Genomic DNA, 14,109 nt, shown 5'->3' on the forward strand with positions numbered 1-14,109 from the left:
TTTTCAAGAGTCACTCTGGTATTAAATGGGACGCATTTAGCATGCTAAAATAACTTGCTACATTTTTCCTAATAATTTTCGACCTATCTGACTAAACTGAAACAAACATAAACCCTGCACAAAATCTACCAGAGTGAAACCCCAGACTGGACAGGTTTCACAGAATGCTGGAGCCTGGTCTACCCAATTTTAACAGTAATGTAAAAGAGCACCAAGTTCAGATGAGCCAGGATTCTTTCTGTGGATTCCTAATTTGCTTTCGAATTGTAAAAGCTGAATTGCAAAGTATTGGAAATAGCGTTTAATTTTCAAAACATCCAGCAAATTAAACAGATCAGTCTGCATTGTGCATTGCTAGCTATTTGAACAAAAATCAGCAAGTAAAAACAACATATAACAGAACAAAGTGATAACTAAGCCAGATGACCTTTTTCTCAACTGCACTATGCTATATGGTTACGTATACATGATTCAACTTTGTTTAGTATAGCATGGGAATGTTCCACTTGTATTACAGTATGGTATCTTGCTAGTTCTATGTTCTAGTGATGCCTCTCTTTCTTAGGGTTTGTTTGGTAACCTCCTGCTTGTGTCCTACTAGCAATGCAAATGAAATTTCATTCAAATGAAAGTACAGAAAGAACACTTGAAATGAGATATTTTTTTTCTGAGAGTCATGATTTTCTTTTGATGAGTACACTTGGTAAAATGTGTTCCACCCACCCGCAGCCCCCCTGCCTTCCCTGTGTTTCACTGATAACGTGACCCACCACACTGAAACACTATTATTTCCTGAAAGGCTGTAGGCAAGCATGATGATGAGAAGACAAAGAGGGAAGTAAATGTTAAACAGAATGGGAGAGAAAGGAATTGTGCATATGTATGAGGAAATCAGAAAAAAAATGGTAAAAAAGGAAAGGTGTGGTTAAAGTTGGATATAATAAGGGGGGGGAAATAAGTGCATATTCCTTTTAAAGTGTATGCATCATAGAATACAGAGGAATAATTCTACCCACATTGTTACTCAAAATTTCCACCGATTTCTGTGGGGTATGAATGTGGGAAATGAAGATAGATTTCAATGACATTAGCATGAGTTTAATGTTAGTGTAATGGAGTTCATATTTTGGAAAATGTTTGAGAGTAGGCAAAACAATCCTTTTCAGAAGTTGTGTTTAAAAAATATCTTTGCTTAAAGGAAGGACAAATCAGAAATAAAAAGCAAGGATATTTTATTTAAATAGAACTTAACTGTTTTTAACATAATTCCAGGAGGTTTTTTGACATATATTTATATAAATACTCACACACACTCTTTTCATCAATCTGCACTTTCCACAAGTATGTAAGAAAATGGTATTTAAGAACAATTCCTTGGTGATAACGTTTACAAGAAAAGCTAGTTAGATTTGTAATCAAAGGAGTATTGTGGACAAGAAAATTATCCCAGCAGAGGAATACCAGTCCTTCTCAAATATGTGATGATACTCTAATTGACTTCAACAGGGATGGATTCCCTGCTATATGCTTTTTTTCCAATGTAACTTTGAAATCTTCCTCGTTGCCAGTCATATCACTTCTTTGAGCAACCACTTACTTCAGTTTTAGCTGGAACTCACCTTGAGTGAACCGTCAGCAAAAAGGAGTCTGCATCACTTAAGTTCTCGTGCACTGATAAATTTCACTTTTTAACCTGTCCTAAAGGAATTGTTCATTCAAGTCTCCCCTTCAGAGTTATTAATGGAAGGAAATACAGCCTATTTCCTGAGGTCATATTTTATACACTCATATTTATACATTTTTAGTCTACTCAAAATCTTCGGGTTTGAACCAGCTGTGATATTTTGCTCCTGACAAAGCATCAACTGGTGACAAACAGCTTTGGCCCTGAACACATACCTCATTTACATTCTGTAATTTTGTCCCATGAAGCTCTTTATTATTCTATATTGTCTCTACCGTGAGCAATATCCCACAAGTCATTGCCAAATTGAGCAAGCTATGGGCCTAATTGTGACAGGAGAAAGAAGACCACTTGTTATTAACAGATATGATAGGTGAATAATAAATCAAAGCAAGAACTTGGGCAACAGCATTCATGTATTTTAGCATGTTGGATGAATTTGGAAGTGTGGAAAATCAGAATGCTCTGGGGATATTCTGCTTTTGCTTTACCCCCAACCACTTCTTGATCACAAAGTTAAGTAATCTAGTATTGGCAAACGACAACTGAGCACCCAGTTTTGCTTATGAGACTACATACTAAACACCCATGCCAGACTTTTCAACCAGAATATGAATTTATCATTTGTGTTGTACCATTTGTCACTTTAGAAGTGATAATTATCATCTAGAGTCTGGTCCATGCCCTAGGGAAATATTTAGACCTGTACTTAACTTTTATATTGATTAATGTACCTTAAAGCCATTTACGTTTCCTTTTGGATCAGAACAGATTTCTCAATCAGTACAAGTTTTTCATTGAATATAATTTAGTTCAGGACCATAGAAAATGTAGAGTGATTCACAGAATTTCTAGGTGTGGTGATGAAACTTCTAAGCAACTGCAAAATAACAAGCAATCTGTCATCTGTGGCACTGACCTTCTACAAGTATAGCTGGTGAGAGGGAAAGACAGTTCAAAACTTACCTGAACTGGCACTGGAAAAGACCCCAGTCTGATTTAGAATACCTGAATAGCTGTTGCATATCACATGAATTTCAGAGGCCTTATCTGATCTATTGTGGTGGGCTGTTGAAGCTTCTTCAAAATAATTCATCTAATTGCTTTGTGCTGTCTGACATACCAGTTTGCACCAACTGGTACTAATAACTGGGGAGTATGAGTTTAGTATGTAGCTAACTGCAAGTCTTGGGTGGCAGATAGAGACTAAAAGAAAAATTCCAAGGTAAATTATTTGATAGTTTTGTTAGAAAATCATTGTGACATTATTATTACTGAGAACATTAAAAATTGAGTTTGTCTGTTGCATCATATTTTATTTAATGCATTGCCATTCTTTTGCACTCCATTGAAAGGGTTCTTGCTAAAGAGTGTACTTACCTCTTCTTAAATCTCAAAACCATCCTCTTTGATGTATTAGCTGCCATCAGTCATATTCTTCTTTCTAGAATCTCATTTTTTTCTTGGTTTTCCGTGGCTGCCTTACTTCCCAGATCTTCTCTTAGCTTCCTGATCATCACTTCAGTAAGTGCTTTAGAGGGATATTTCTTGGTACACCTCCACATCATCTCTTCCCTTTTTATTTGCAAATACAGCTTCAACTGCTGTCTCTGTACATGCAGCTCACAAACCTGCTTCGTTAATCCAGACCTTCTCTTTCCCATCACACCAAGGTCTCTGTCTCTCAGATGGTCCCTTTCGAATGGTACTGGCTGTGTCTCTACCAGCAGATAGTGTGGAGTGGAGAAACAGGGGCAGATCAGGAAAGCAAAAGAGGTGGTGCTGAGGACCTCAGGCCCACATTGTGTGCATTGTGCAGAGAGATTATTTCAGACTAGCCGTGATCTAGTACCACAGACTGGATGCCCGCTAGCAGTTGAAGCACTGCTTAGGGCAAAAGCACAGGTGTAGTCTTTGCAGATGGGGTTAGGGTTAGTTTCATCTGAAAGTTCACGAGCTCCAAGACTGCTCTGTGATGCAAACTACAGCCCAGTTAAGTGGAAGTATCCTTCTGAAAGAAACACTGCGTGCTTTCTGCCATGCTTCCTCTCATACTTAGAGCTGTCTTTTGGCAGATGCCTATAAAAAAAGCTTGAGAATTATTTGGGTGTTAATGTACTATGGCACAACTTGCCACACTGACCAGTTGCTGGCTTCTTTTAATTAAATTGTAAATTTTTTGAGATGTCATCTTCTCTTTTGCTAACGCTGAAGCAGCTGGATAATAATTATTTTCTTATAAATACAAATATATGATTATGATTTTATTCCTATTGCAGCTCATCTACTGTCATCTCTTTTCTATTTCCAGAAGACTTCTCATGTCTTTGTTGTATAAGACATCTGGTCAGTATGGCTCAGCTACAAGCCAAGGATTGTAAGAACGGTTTCAATTAGCATAATCTCCCAGTCACAAACAGTACAATCTTTGTCATCGGAAAGGAGAATTATATAAGGTTGCTTCTAGCCATTGTAGTCATTTTGGAGTTGTGTGGTTGGGGGAGGGTGTATATTTATTTTTTGTGCAGTTAAAGTGCAGAATTAAAATGCCTCAAATACTGTTTTATCATTTAGTACTATGCATTCATTTCATCACTAGGATACAGACCTATATTTAGGAGAGTGGTATAACTGGCCAGTAGTGGCTCTGGTAGCAATGCAAAAAATGCTAGAAGATGTGAGAATGACCACACCGTCAAAACAACAGCATTGCCAGGTTCAACCATACCAGCAAATTTAAAGGAAAAGCTGCAAGGTAGCATTAAATGACACAGGAGAAACCCCTCTGTTTAAGCTCTATCATCCTGAAGACTGACCAGGATGTGTGTCACTGTTTGCTCCTGCGTGTAAGTCAGCGTGTCCCTTGCTTGACTAGGCTAGCCTCCATGAGACCAGCCATTATTTCTTGTGCCCCTGTGTCCCCAGCCATAAAGGACTGTTGGGCATCTCATGGGTTGGGGTTTGGGTTTTGTACGTATCTTAGTAATAACTGTGTAAATTAGGAACTAGTGTTAAAGAGGAAAAGTGTTATGAGAGTGAGGGAGTGGGCACTGTTCAACTGGACCAGATTGCTGCTCACCACTCAATATGGTTACTCACTTAAGCCCTCTGGACTGCTCTTCAGAGACCCTTCCATCTTTCCCTTGACAAAACACAGTTGCTTAAGGAGAATTCAGGCCACCAAAAATATTATTCCATGTATTTCTGTGGGTCATACGGGTTTTGTGTGGCAGATCAAGAGACCTAGACAAGAGCCTTACACATTTACTCTTCTCTAGCAGACTTCCCATTCTTCCCTAGCAGGCTTTACTTGTCTCTAGAAAACTTTCTTTATCAGTAGTTGATATTTAGATTTATGAGAAAAAAAGGTCAAATATTTTTCTTAGGTGTCGTCATCCTGAGGGTGCTTTAGGTAAGGACTCAGCTTCATTCTTTCAGACTTTCTGAAAGTAGGCCCCATACTGTTCCTGTGCTACTTTCTCTTATGTAGAAAGTAAGAAATATTTTAGGTCTGCTAATACGGATTAGCCACTTTGAACTGGCAGCTTTGCTCCAAAGAATGTTTGCAACTAAGATGGAACCTCTTGTGTGCGTGTCTGTTGTATGTGTACATGCGCGGTTTGTTCATACTTTGGGATTTGGATCTCTTTGGGATTTGGCAGTGTTGTTGCCTAGCTGAGGCTGGTATAACACAAGATTCATACAGTATGTGTCGGTAAAACTGATTTAAAACTTAAATCAGTATCAGTGTGCCCCTTCTGGTCACTTATTAGTCACTGTTTATACTGACCTGTATTCCTTTTTTTTCCCCACTCAGATGTTGCAAGAGCAATTGAGTTATTGGAGAAACTGCAAGAATCTGGAGAAGTACCAGTACACAAACTACAGTCCCTAAAGAAGGTGCTGCAGAGTGAGTTTTGTACAGCTATCAGAGAGGTATGAAATTGAGATTTTTAGTTATTTCTCAGAACAACATCCCTGTCCTGAAAAGAAAAGTCTATCTGCCTTCCAGTGCTGGAGAAGCAGGAGTACCTTGTATGAAGGGTGATGGATGTGAGATGTGTCTGTAGCTGCCTGCTACTGTGCAGAATGCTGAAGTTACTGAAAAGCAGACAGAACATTTGCGTCAGCAAGGCATCAAGCCTGAGGCAATTAGCCTTGCTAGGGAGAAGGGGTGATTAATTAGTACTTTAGTATTCTGCTCATGCTGTTTCAGGGTCTGTGCTAACCTGTACAGCACTGTGCTGGGATATGGGGACATGCCAGGTTGGGTCAGTGCAAGCTCAAATGCCTCTCCTTTGAGCTCAGGTGTGTGATAGGGATGTGCTGATAAAATCAGAATGCTGTGAGAGACAAATGGTGCAAGCACTGAAGTTAACTGAAGCCGACAGGATTCTTGCCATTGAAGTCAGTGTTTGGGTCCCAGTGGGCCTTGCTCCACGTGTCAGAAATCCTTGTCAGATTGCTAGAACTGTGATCACATCCCTGCCAGCCATGGTCAGGGCCTTCCTAAGCTCTGCCCAGCAGTACATAAATGATGATTGTTTTCTTCTAGTCAAGCTAGAGAAGAAGCACCCCACTTCCTACATGCATACAAGCAGTATCTGTAAAGCAGTTAGTTAAATTACAAGTACTTCTGTTAGAAGTTTCTTAGACAAAAACCATGAGTTAATACAACATTGTGTCAGACTTCTTACCTACTAGACTAAGTGCTGTTAGCCTACCAGACAGAAGCAGCTCTAAATGCCCTAATGAAGGCAACATCTTTTCAGCAGAAAATCTGTAAGAACTTCTGTTTCAGTTTATCTGTTTAGTGCCTGGAACTAAGCCTCCCTCGCTGAAATCAATGGGGAATCTAATGTTCCCTCAATGGTAGCAGAATTGAACTCCTGATAGCTAGGCAACAGCAGCGCATTGATTGAGTGGACTGCTGGGTGGCTGGAAGGAAGAAAGAGAGGACCAGACATTAGTTTAATAAGCAAAATGCAACACGCTCTTTGTTTTATGGAATATATTCTTCAATGTGAGAAACACAGAGAGGCTTCCACTTAATTAAATGGCAGTTTTTGAGGCTTTTTGAAGGAAATAGTGTTCCATGACAATAAATAATGGCACTATGTACCCTGAAAAGCTGATATTCTGACTAGCGCTTTCATTTAACCAACTAAATGCTTCTTTAATTGAGCACAGAGCATTGAAAAGTTGTGGGGTTGAGTGTATTTTTTCAGATAGCAGAGCCTGGTACTCCAATTGTTAAAGGCAACTTTCAGTCTTTGCAGCTTCATCAGTGAAATCTTACCAAATTTATATTCATCTGTGCAAAACAGTCTTAGCAAATGCAAACACAAAGCTTGTTGAAACAGGTACAGAGTCAAGGAAGTAGGAAAATGGCTTAGACAAATGCACTCTCAATTCAGTGAACTGAAAGTAGATTTTGAAAAAATCATCTCTGTGGCACAAAAGGTCTTTATAGAGTGTTGTGTAAAGACTTCCTGCACATGACAGACTATCTAATTACTGTTAGATTCTTACAACCAAATAATAGCCATTTTAAGAACCCTGGAGCTAGTTGTTACACAAGAATTGAGTGATGATAAATGAGCAGTTAGATCAGTTCTATCAACTTCATAAACAAAAACATTTATTTCTTTTAAAATATTTAACATATTTTATATATATATTATAACCTATCTATCTAATGTATCACTATCAGAGAACAGAATTTCTACATTCCAAAAAATTATTAATGCCATTCACCACTATGTATGTAAATCTTTTCTTAGAAGAAATCTTCAAATATAAAAGTCTCAGTAACAAATTTTTTCATTTAGGGAGAGTGGGAGAATTGACATAGATACATTGCTAGTACTTAAGGTTGTTCAGCATGTGGCTCCTCTTTTCAGTTACTTACATTAAGCGCTTGGCAAATATTTAGACTGTAACTCTCTTTTTTTCCAGCAGTTGAGGAGTTGTTGTAAAACTGCAGAAAATAATTTCTTCCATTTCTTAAAAAAACTAATTAGAAAATCATGGGATATTTTGGTCACATTACATTGTTATACATCTCCAAGCACTGCAGCAAGGGCTTGGAGGATATCTGGGTTGGGTCTTGCCGTTAATCAGGGATGCCCTTCTTGCATGTCCTTCATGTACACTGGAGTTTGTGAAAGACTGATAGCTACTTTATTGAACCAGCACAGTTTTTTTCTGAGTGTATTTGAGCTTGAGATAGCCAAGGCTAGACAAAAATCTCCCTGCAGATGCTTCCTCCTGTTGTTTATCCTCTCTTATCCCAAGTGCAAGACATGAGAGTGTGGCGACTAGCTTTTAATTCCTCTATTAGCACTCACATAGACTAGAGGAGAAAAGATGTTGACCTTACAAGTGACGGCATGACAGTCAGTTGGAAGTAACGAGAAAAGTGGGAGTTGCTTGGAAGACAAGAGCCTTCCTGGAGAACACGGTGAAGCAGACTGGGTGTGAGCAGTAGGTAGGAGTAATCGAAATGGGATGAGGAGCAGCGGCAGGCTTTGTATTAGTATGCAAATTCTGGAAGAGGCTACTTATTATACGTATGCAAAGATTCAGATCTGCAGTGTGGTGTGTTCATCGTGTAATGCAAGATCTGAGCCTAGCTTTCTTTCATCAGAAGATCTAGTAAAAGAGGTTAAGGCTGACTCCTGTAGTCCTATAAACTCCATAATGGAGGAGCTTTGGAAATAAACATTTTCTTTTCCAGTAAGAAATTATGGACACTTAACTATCCAGTGAGTTTGATTGTTAAAATATGTCCCAGAGAAACTCAGTATTGGGCTGAGTGCAGGTGAAAGAATCAAAGATAAGTATAATCCACACAGTGTTGATCAAATATGACTTGTCCCTTCTATGAGTAGGAATTCTTTAACTACAGAAGGAGGAGGTCACTTTTATGATCAATTAGCCTTTAAAAGTATGAGTTATTTCATTAGATGACATACATTCCAATCTAATGTGTAGGAATCTATTAAATGGCTGTAATGAATTGTATTTATGGGAACTTACTTAGTAAATCAACCCACTAGTTCAAATCCCCACACTAATATCCCATAGAAATAAAACCTTTTTAAAGTGACTGACTGAATGAAATTTAAGTAGAAGTCCTTCGGCATTTTTCTAGGATGCTGTGTCAGGAAATGGTGATTAATGGTTCTCACTTAGCTAAATATAAGTACCACCAACTGAAATATTCTGTCTGGCACTAAGCAAGAATACGTATTAGCTCTGAAAATAATGGAGGTAATTGAAGTATATAATGGCCTCAGTATTTCCTTTTCACCTGAAGACCCCTAGACCAGAAAACAAGTTAACCGAAGTCTGGTCACATTAAAATTGAGTTTTGGAAAAAAAAAATTAATTGTGTTTTAAAATTACTTGTTTCAAAAGCTCCCTAGCTACATGAAGATTCATTAGCTTTCTATAGCCTTGTCACCTGGCAAAAGATGCATGAGTCTTGTCCATTATACCATTAAGTCCTTTACCCTTCCATGTGTGTTTGCTGTTTATTCAAAGCTGCTGTTATGTTATAGTCTTCTGATTCCCAGGGGGTTACTGGAATAGATGAAGGGCAAGGCTGCAAAAAAATGAATGCATAACTGAACTACTGAGAAGGTACGTTCACATGCAACTAGGTAACCTGAATTGATACGGTGACTTTGATTGTTCTAAGTCAGTAAAAAGGAAGTTATCAGAACTGTAAGATAAGATGAACTTCCAGTCTGACAAGAAACCTTTGAGCTGTAGGCACAGAAGATAGAATAAACAGTTGAGCAAAACGCAGTGAATCAACAAGAAAACGTGGCATGCCTTAGCAGATTATGGGAATTTCATTTACTGTTAACATCTGGTAATCAGTACTGAAACGCCAGGAGAGTAACAATACAGCTTGATAAACCCATGCATCTCCTGATGAGCGGAAGTTTTCTTTCAGGTTGATTCTCAGGTTTCTATTTCTGTATGTGAAATATGTAAAATTCCGGTGTATCTTGCTTTCCTCCCAGCCTTCCTTGGCTACTCCATTTTCTCTTTCAGGATTAAATCTAATGTTTTTTTCTGTGGATATTATTTAAAAGAAAATCTGACTGGTAAATACCTACAGTGAAACATTTATCAATGCCAAAAGTAATCAGATCAGAAAGTCTTTATAAAAATGTGGTGTGGTAACTAGACACAGAAAAATAACCATTATTTCATTCTGTTATCTTATGACTCCCACCAAAATATCAGGTCATCACAGAAGAGCACTTTTGCAGGACTGGGTCACTGACAATCGTTTCTTAAAGGAGGAGCAGTCAACACAAAATACTCTGCTGTTGTGTGTTTTGTATGAAATGTGTGTTTAATCTGTGGAACACCATGTTGTCTTTGAAAGTAGTTCAGTTTCTGCTCCAGTAGTTTAAAACTTTTAAACTTACTATAAAATTATCTTGGGCACAGAGCATCCTGGATATTTAAAGACCACTTGTGACTTACAGGCAAAAAAAAAATGGCAGTGGCAGAACACTGACCCATTTCTGATGAGGTCTGGATGCCCCCCAGTTACTTTAGAGATACAGTTTCACTATATGCTAGATAGGATGGTTCAACAAGCCTAGTCAGTATATTGGAATTATTTCCTTTAATAATTTCCATTTTCATGCCTTAGCAGTCTGAGCGCCTGGAATCCCAGAGCTGCTAATATGCAATGTGTTATTATCTGGTCATTTCCTCAAGCTGCCTACCTGCGCTTTTCGTTATTAACCCTGATATATGTCTTTGCAAATATTAGGGAAGCGGAAGAAGGCTGGTGGGTGGTGAAAGCTGGGTCTGGTGATACTGGGCTCATTACTTTACTGTGATGCAGTGTGTGACAGCAGGAGGTCGGCTGGAACCCTTAGCTGTCCTCTTCAGATATCCTAGTACAGTGGTGTACTCCATTTTAAAGGCTGTACTAAATGTAACAATCTGGGTATTAGCTAGACTCAGGTGAAACTTCTCATTAATTCTTTTATTAAAATTATTAATTTAGGATTTTAATGTAGGAGTCATTTAAAGTCCTGGTTTCACCGTGTTTCAAGAATCTCAAATTTGTTCAGTTTGCAATATAATGCTGTTCCTCCACCTCCCAGACACAGCCTCTGAAAGCAGTGTTCCATTGTTTTCTGCCTGATGAATCTCACTGCTGTAAAAATACAGGTTCACCAGGCCAAACTCTGTTGGTTGGTACCGAGGGCAGCCCCAGAGTTCAAATCCTGCCTTGTGTTACTCTTTCTTTTCACTGGGAGCTGCATATTTGTTACAGGAGGAGAAATACAATTCCAGTCAGTCTCTCATCTCCACAGAGTGAGCCCAGCTTTTGAAGTTTTTAAATTACAAGATGCAACTTTGGGGGAAAAAAAAATATCAAGAAGACTTACTGCTATAATTCAGAGCACAGAAGTGTGATTAAGGCTCAGTAGGAAGCCTGGCATCTGAAGTCCCCTACTGTCACATTTACCTATGCAAACAGAGGTGTTGGTCAGGATTAAGCAAAAGTGGTTATGTTGGACTTACTAATAAGGCAATTGGTAAACAAAGGGCAATAGGACAACTCATATGAGTAAAGTGAGAAAGATTTATCAGCTCAGATTTGTAACTCAGGTCATAAAAGCAGTATAGTTGTATTAGCATGATACCCTGCTAGACTGGCTAGGAAGTAAAGTTCTCCATAGGCTAATCTGATACCTAATTATACCTTGTTCTGGTATCCCAGATAGCTTATTGAGAATTACTGCACTATTAATTTAGCAGTAGCACTCATGCTGTAGCAAATATGGAATTGTGCAAATTGACCAAATTCATTCAAATTTTCACATTCTTATGCATGGATTGGTTTGTACCTTTTCATTAAAATTTGCATTCCTGGATGCTAATTGTAAAGTTTCAGCATTTTATCTTTTTTTAGATACTGGGATGGATTATTATGCCAGCTGAACCAGTCCCGCTTACCTGAAATCTGGGGCTATGTAGCATTTGCAAGAACCTTTTGTTGTTCCTTTCCATCCCTTTTCCAGTACCATGGTCCCAGCAATGAAAAGCCACATAAAATAATGATAATAATTTCCACTAAATGAGTACCTCCATCACTGTTTGGAAAGGGCATTACTTAGATTCAAAGATGACAGTATGGCAAAGTAGTAATGTTTTCATGTTTTACAGAGTTTTGCTTTCCCTCTCCTAGTTACAAGTACTGTATCTATAATGATGAGTTGAGAGAAGGATTTTTAATGTATGTAAATTAGGGCAGAAAAAAAAACATTTCAAACGATGGGCTGCCTGCTTTTTGTCTTGCCACCATGCTGCATTAGGCATTGAGAAAGTTCAGCAGAAAAGCTTAAGTTAGCAGTAAACAGAGAAAATATTTTTTTATATAAAATTACCCTACTGTGTTAAAATATGTGCTATTTTTTAGGGTGAATGTAACCAGAAATTATGCAAATTTTGAAAAACAATGAAGTTTCATTTACCACTTTGCCATAAGTGATTGAAGCACTACTCTGTTGCTCGCAAGCCCTGGACGGCATGAATGAGAACTTTTGGAATGATTACCTTGTCACTCAGCAGATGGCCTTCATTAATGGCAATTATACGAATTTACCAAGCTGCCCAAGCATTATCTGAGAGAAGGCATTATTAAGTCTCTGTGCAATTACTAAGCCCCTACGACTTCCATGACTTCACTGCAGGAGATTCAAAACAGCTGCTGTTGTCACTTTTTTTTTAGCTGCCTAGAGCTAAATACATTGATTTCGCAGATGTAGTACCCCAGAATCTGGGGCCAGACCCTATCACTGGTCTTTAATCAGTGTTTCTCCCATTGCTTTTGATTAAAGATCAATTTTCAGAGTTGGCTGATGGCTATGTATCTACTCACATTTGTGCTCTGCTTGCGTAATTATGCCTTTCACAAAAGATAAATATTTTAGTGCTGCAAAAGTCCTGCAATGTATAAAATCCGAGCAATGACATATCTTTTCATGTTACAGTTTATCTGGATAGCTGTACCATATTTACTAAAACTCGCTGATGAGTGGTGCTCAGGTGATGTTCTTAGTTCTGCACGTGGCTGCAGTTGTGTGTGCTGCAGGTGACTCCAGTGGAACACGGGTGGTGCATCTCAGCATCTTTTTTGTTTTCCTCACATTATCATTTTAGTTTATTGTTGCAGTATCATATTTGATGACATAAAACTCTTAGGAATAAACAGAACAGCTTCTGCTGCAGTTCATCTCAAGCCTGCTTCTTCCTCTTGAGAGAAATCGGCAGCAAGGTGAACTACCGAGGAATATTTACGCTGACAGGTTGTTGGAAGCTGCTGCACCACTATTCTGCCTTGATGGAGCCTCAGTATCCCCCTGCTTCTGCTTAACTGTTGTCACTGATGAGACTCCTGAGAAATGCTGCTCAATCTCCGTTTTCTAATTGTGCCTTCAGAAAAGAAAAGAAATTGTAAAACTGTTATAAAACTCCATTTTAGCTACATTTTTTGTTGGTATTTAAGGCAAGAAACATCAGCAGTTTCCCTCCTTCTCCCTGCCTTCTCAGCGTGATAGGGACACTTGAGATGAACTTGCATGACAGGCTCGGGTTATGTCGTGTTTCGTCTAGGTGCTAGTTTTGGCAAGGTTTTGCCAAATCTGTTGAAGTTTGGAATCTGGCTATTGCATACGGCAGCCCCAACAGCACATACAGACTTACTGATAAAGTGGAGGAAATTAGTGTTTATTAATGCTTGTCATATATTTGAACTCAAAAGTAACTGGCAGTGAGGTCTAAGAGAGAGTTTTAAATTATAAGCTATGAATTCCAAGTAGTCTTATGGGAATTAACTAATCACACATGTTGCTATTTCTTTTGATCCCAGTAGGTATATTGCAGTAGAAGCAGCAAAAGAGACAGAATTTTGCTAAGGTTTAGTGATTGCAAAGCATACAATTTCTGAGACACCCATAACATTGTCTTCAAAGATGCCAGATCATAGCTGCCATTGACTTAGGGCAGAGTATAGAACAGTGTGTAAGGGACATGAGATAAACTAAATGACCCAATCATATTTTTATTGTCCCTCATATAGGTAATTTTTATTTGCAAATAAAAGTCCATTTTTCATTATTCGTAAGAGGGTGCCAAGTAACTTCCTATTGACTTTACAGTGTCAGAGTGATGTTTCCAGACAGAATCGACATTGGAAGAAGAGGGGGCACACAGGGGTCTTGTGTATCCTAACAGCAACACCAGGAGTGTTTCAACTGACTCATCCAATATGTGCAGAGGGTGTGACAGCATGCGTTTCCTGGTACATCTGCTATGTTCTTCTGCTCGCACAGAAGGGAGGAAAGAGATTCTGGCCCCAGCCTGTAACCCCTGTTGGG

General features: G+C 38.7%; 2 protein-coding genes across 4 annotated transcripts in view; one reads left to right on the forward strand and one right to left on the reverse strand.

The window, feature by feature from the left end:
• MYF5 (myogenic factor 5) overlaps positions 1 to 14,109 on the reverse strand; it is a 279,874-nt gene that overhangs the window by 219,257 nt on the left and 46,508 nt on the right. The window lies entirely within an intron of this gene.
• The window catches only part of LIN7A (lin-7 homolog A, crumbs cell polarity complex component), a 49,452-nt gene that overhangs the window by 14,562 nt on the left and 20,781 nt on the right, over positions 1 to 14,109 (forward strand). For all 3 annotated transcript variants that reach the window (XM_069773618.1, XM_069773620.1, XM_069773619.1), the window contains exon 2: positions 5,502 to 5,620. In XM_069773618.1, the coding sequence (XP_069629719.1) occupies positions 5,502 to 5,620 (119 nt within the window). The remainder of the gene's footprint in view (positions 1 to 5,501; positions 5,621 to 14,109) is intronic.

Source organism: Haliaeetus albicilla, chromosome 28, assembly GCF_947461875.1.
Source record: "Haliaeetus albicilla chromosome 28, bHalAlb1.1, whole genome shotgun sequence".
Classification (NCBI taxonomy): Eukaryota; Metazoa; Chordata; class Aves; order Accipitriformes; family Accipitridae; genus Haliaeetus; species Haliaeetus albicilla.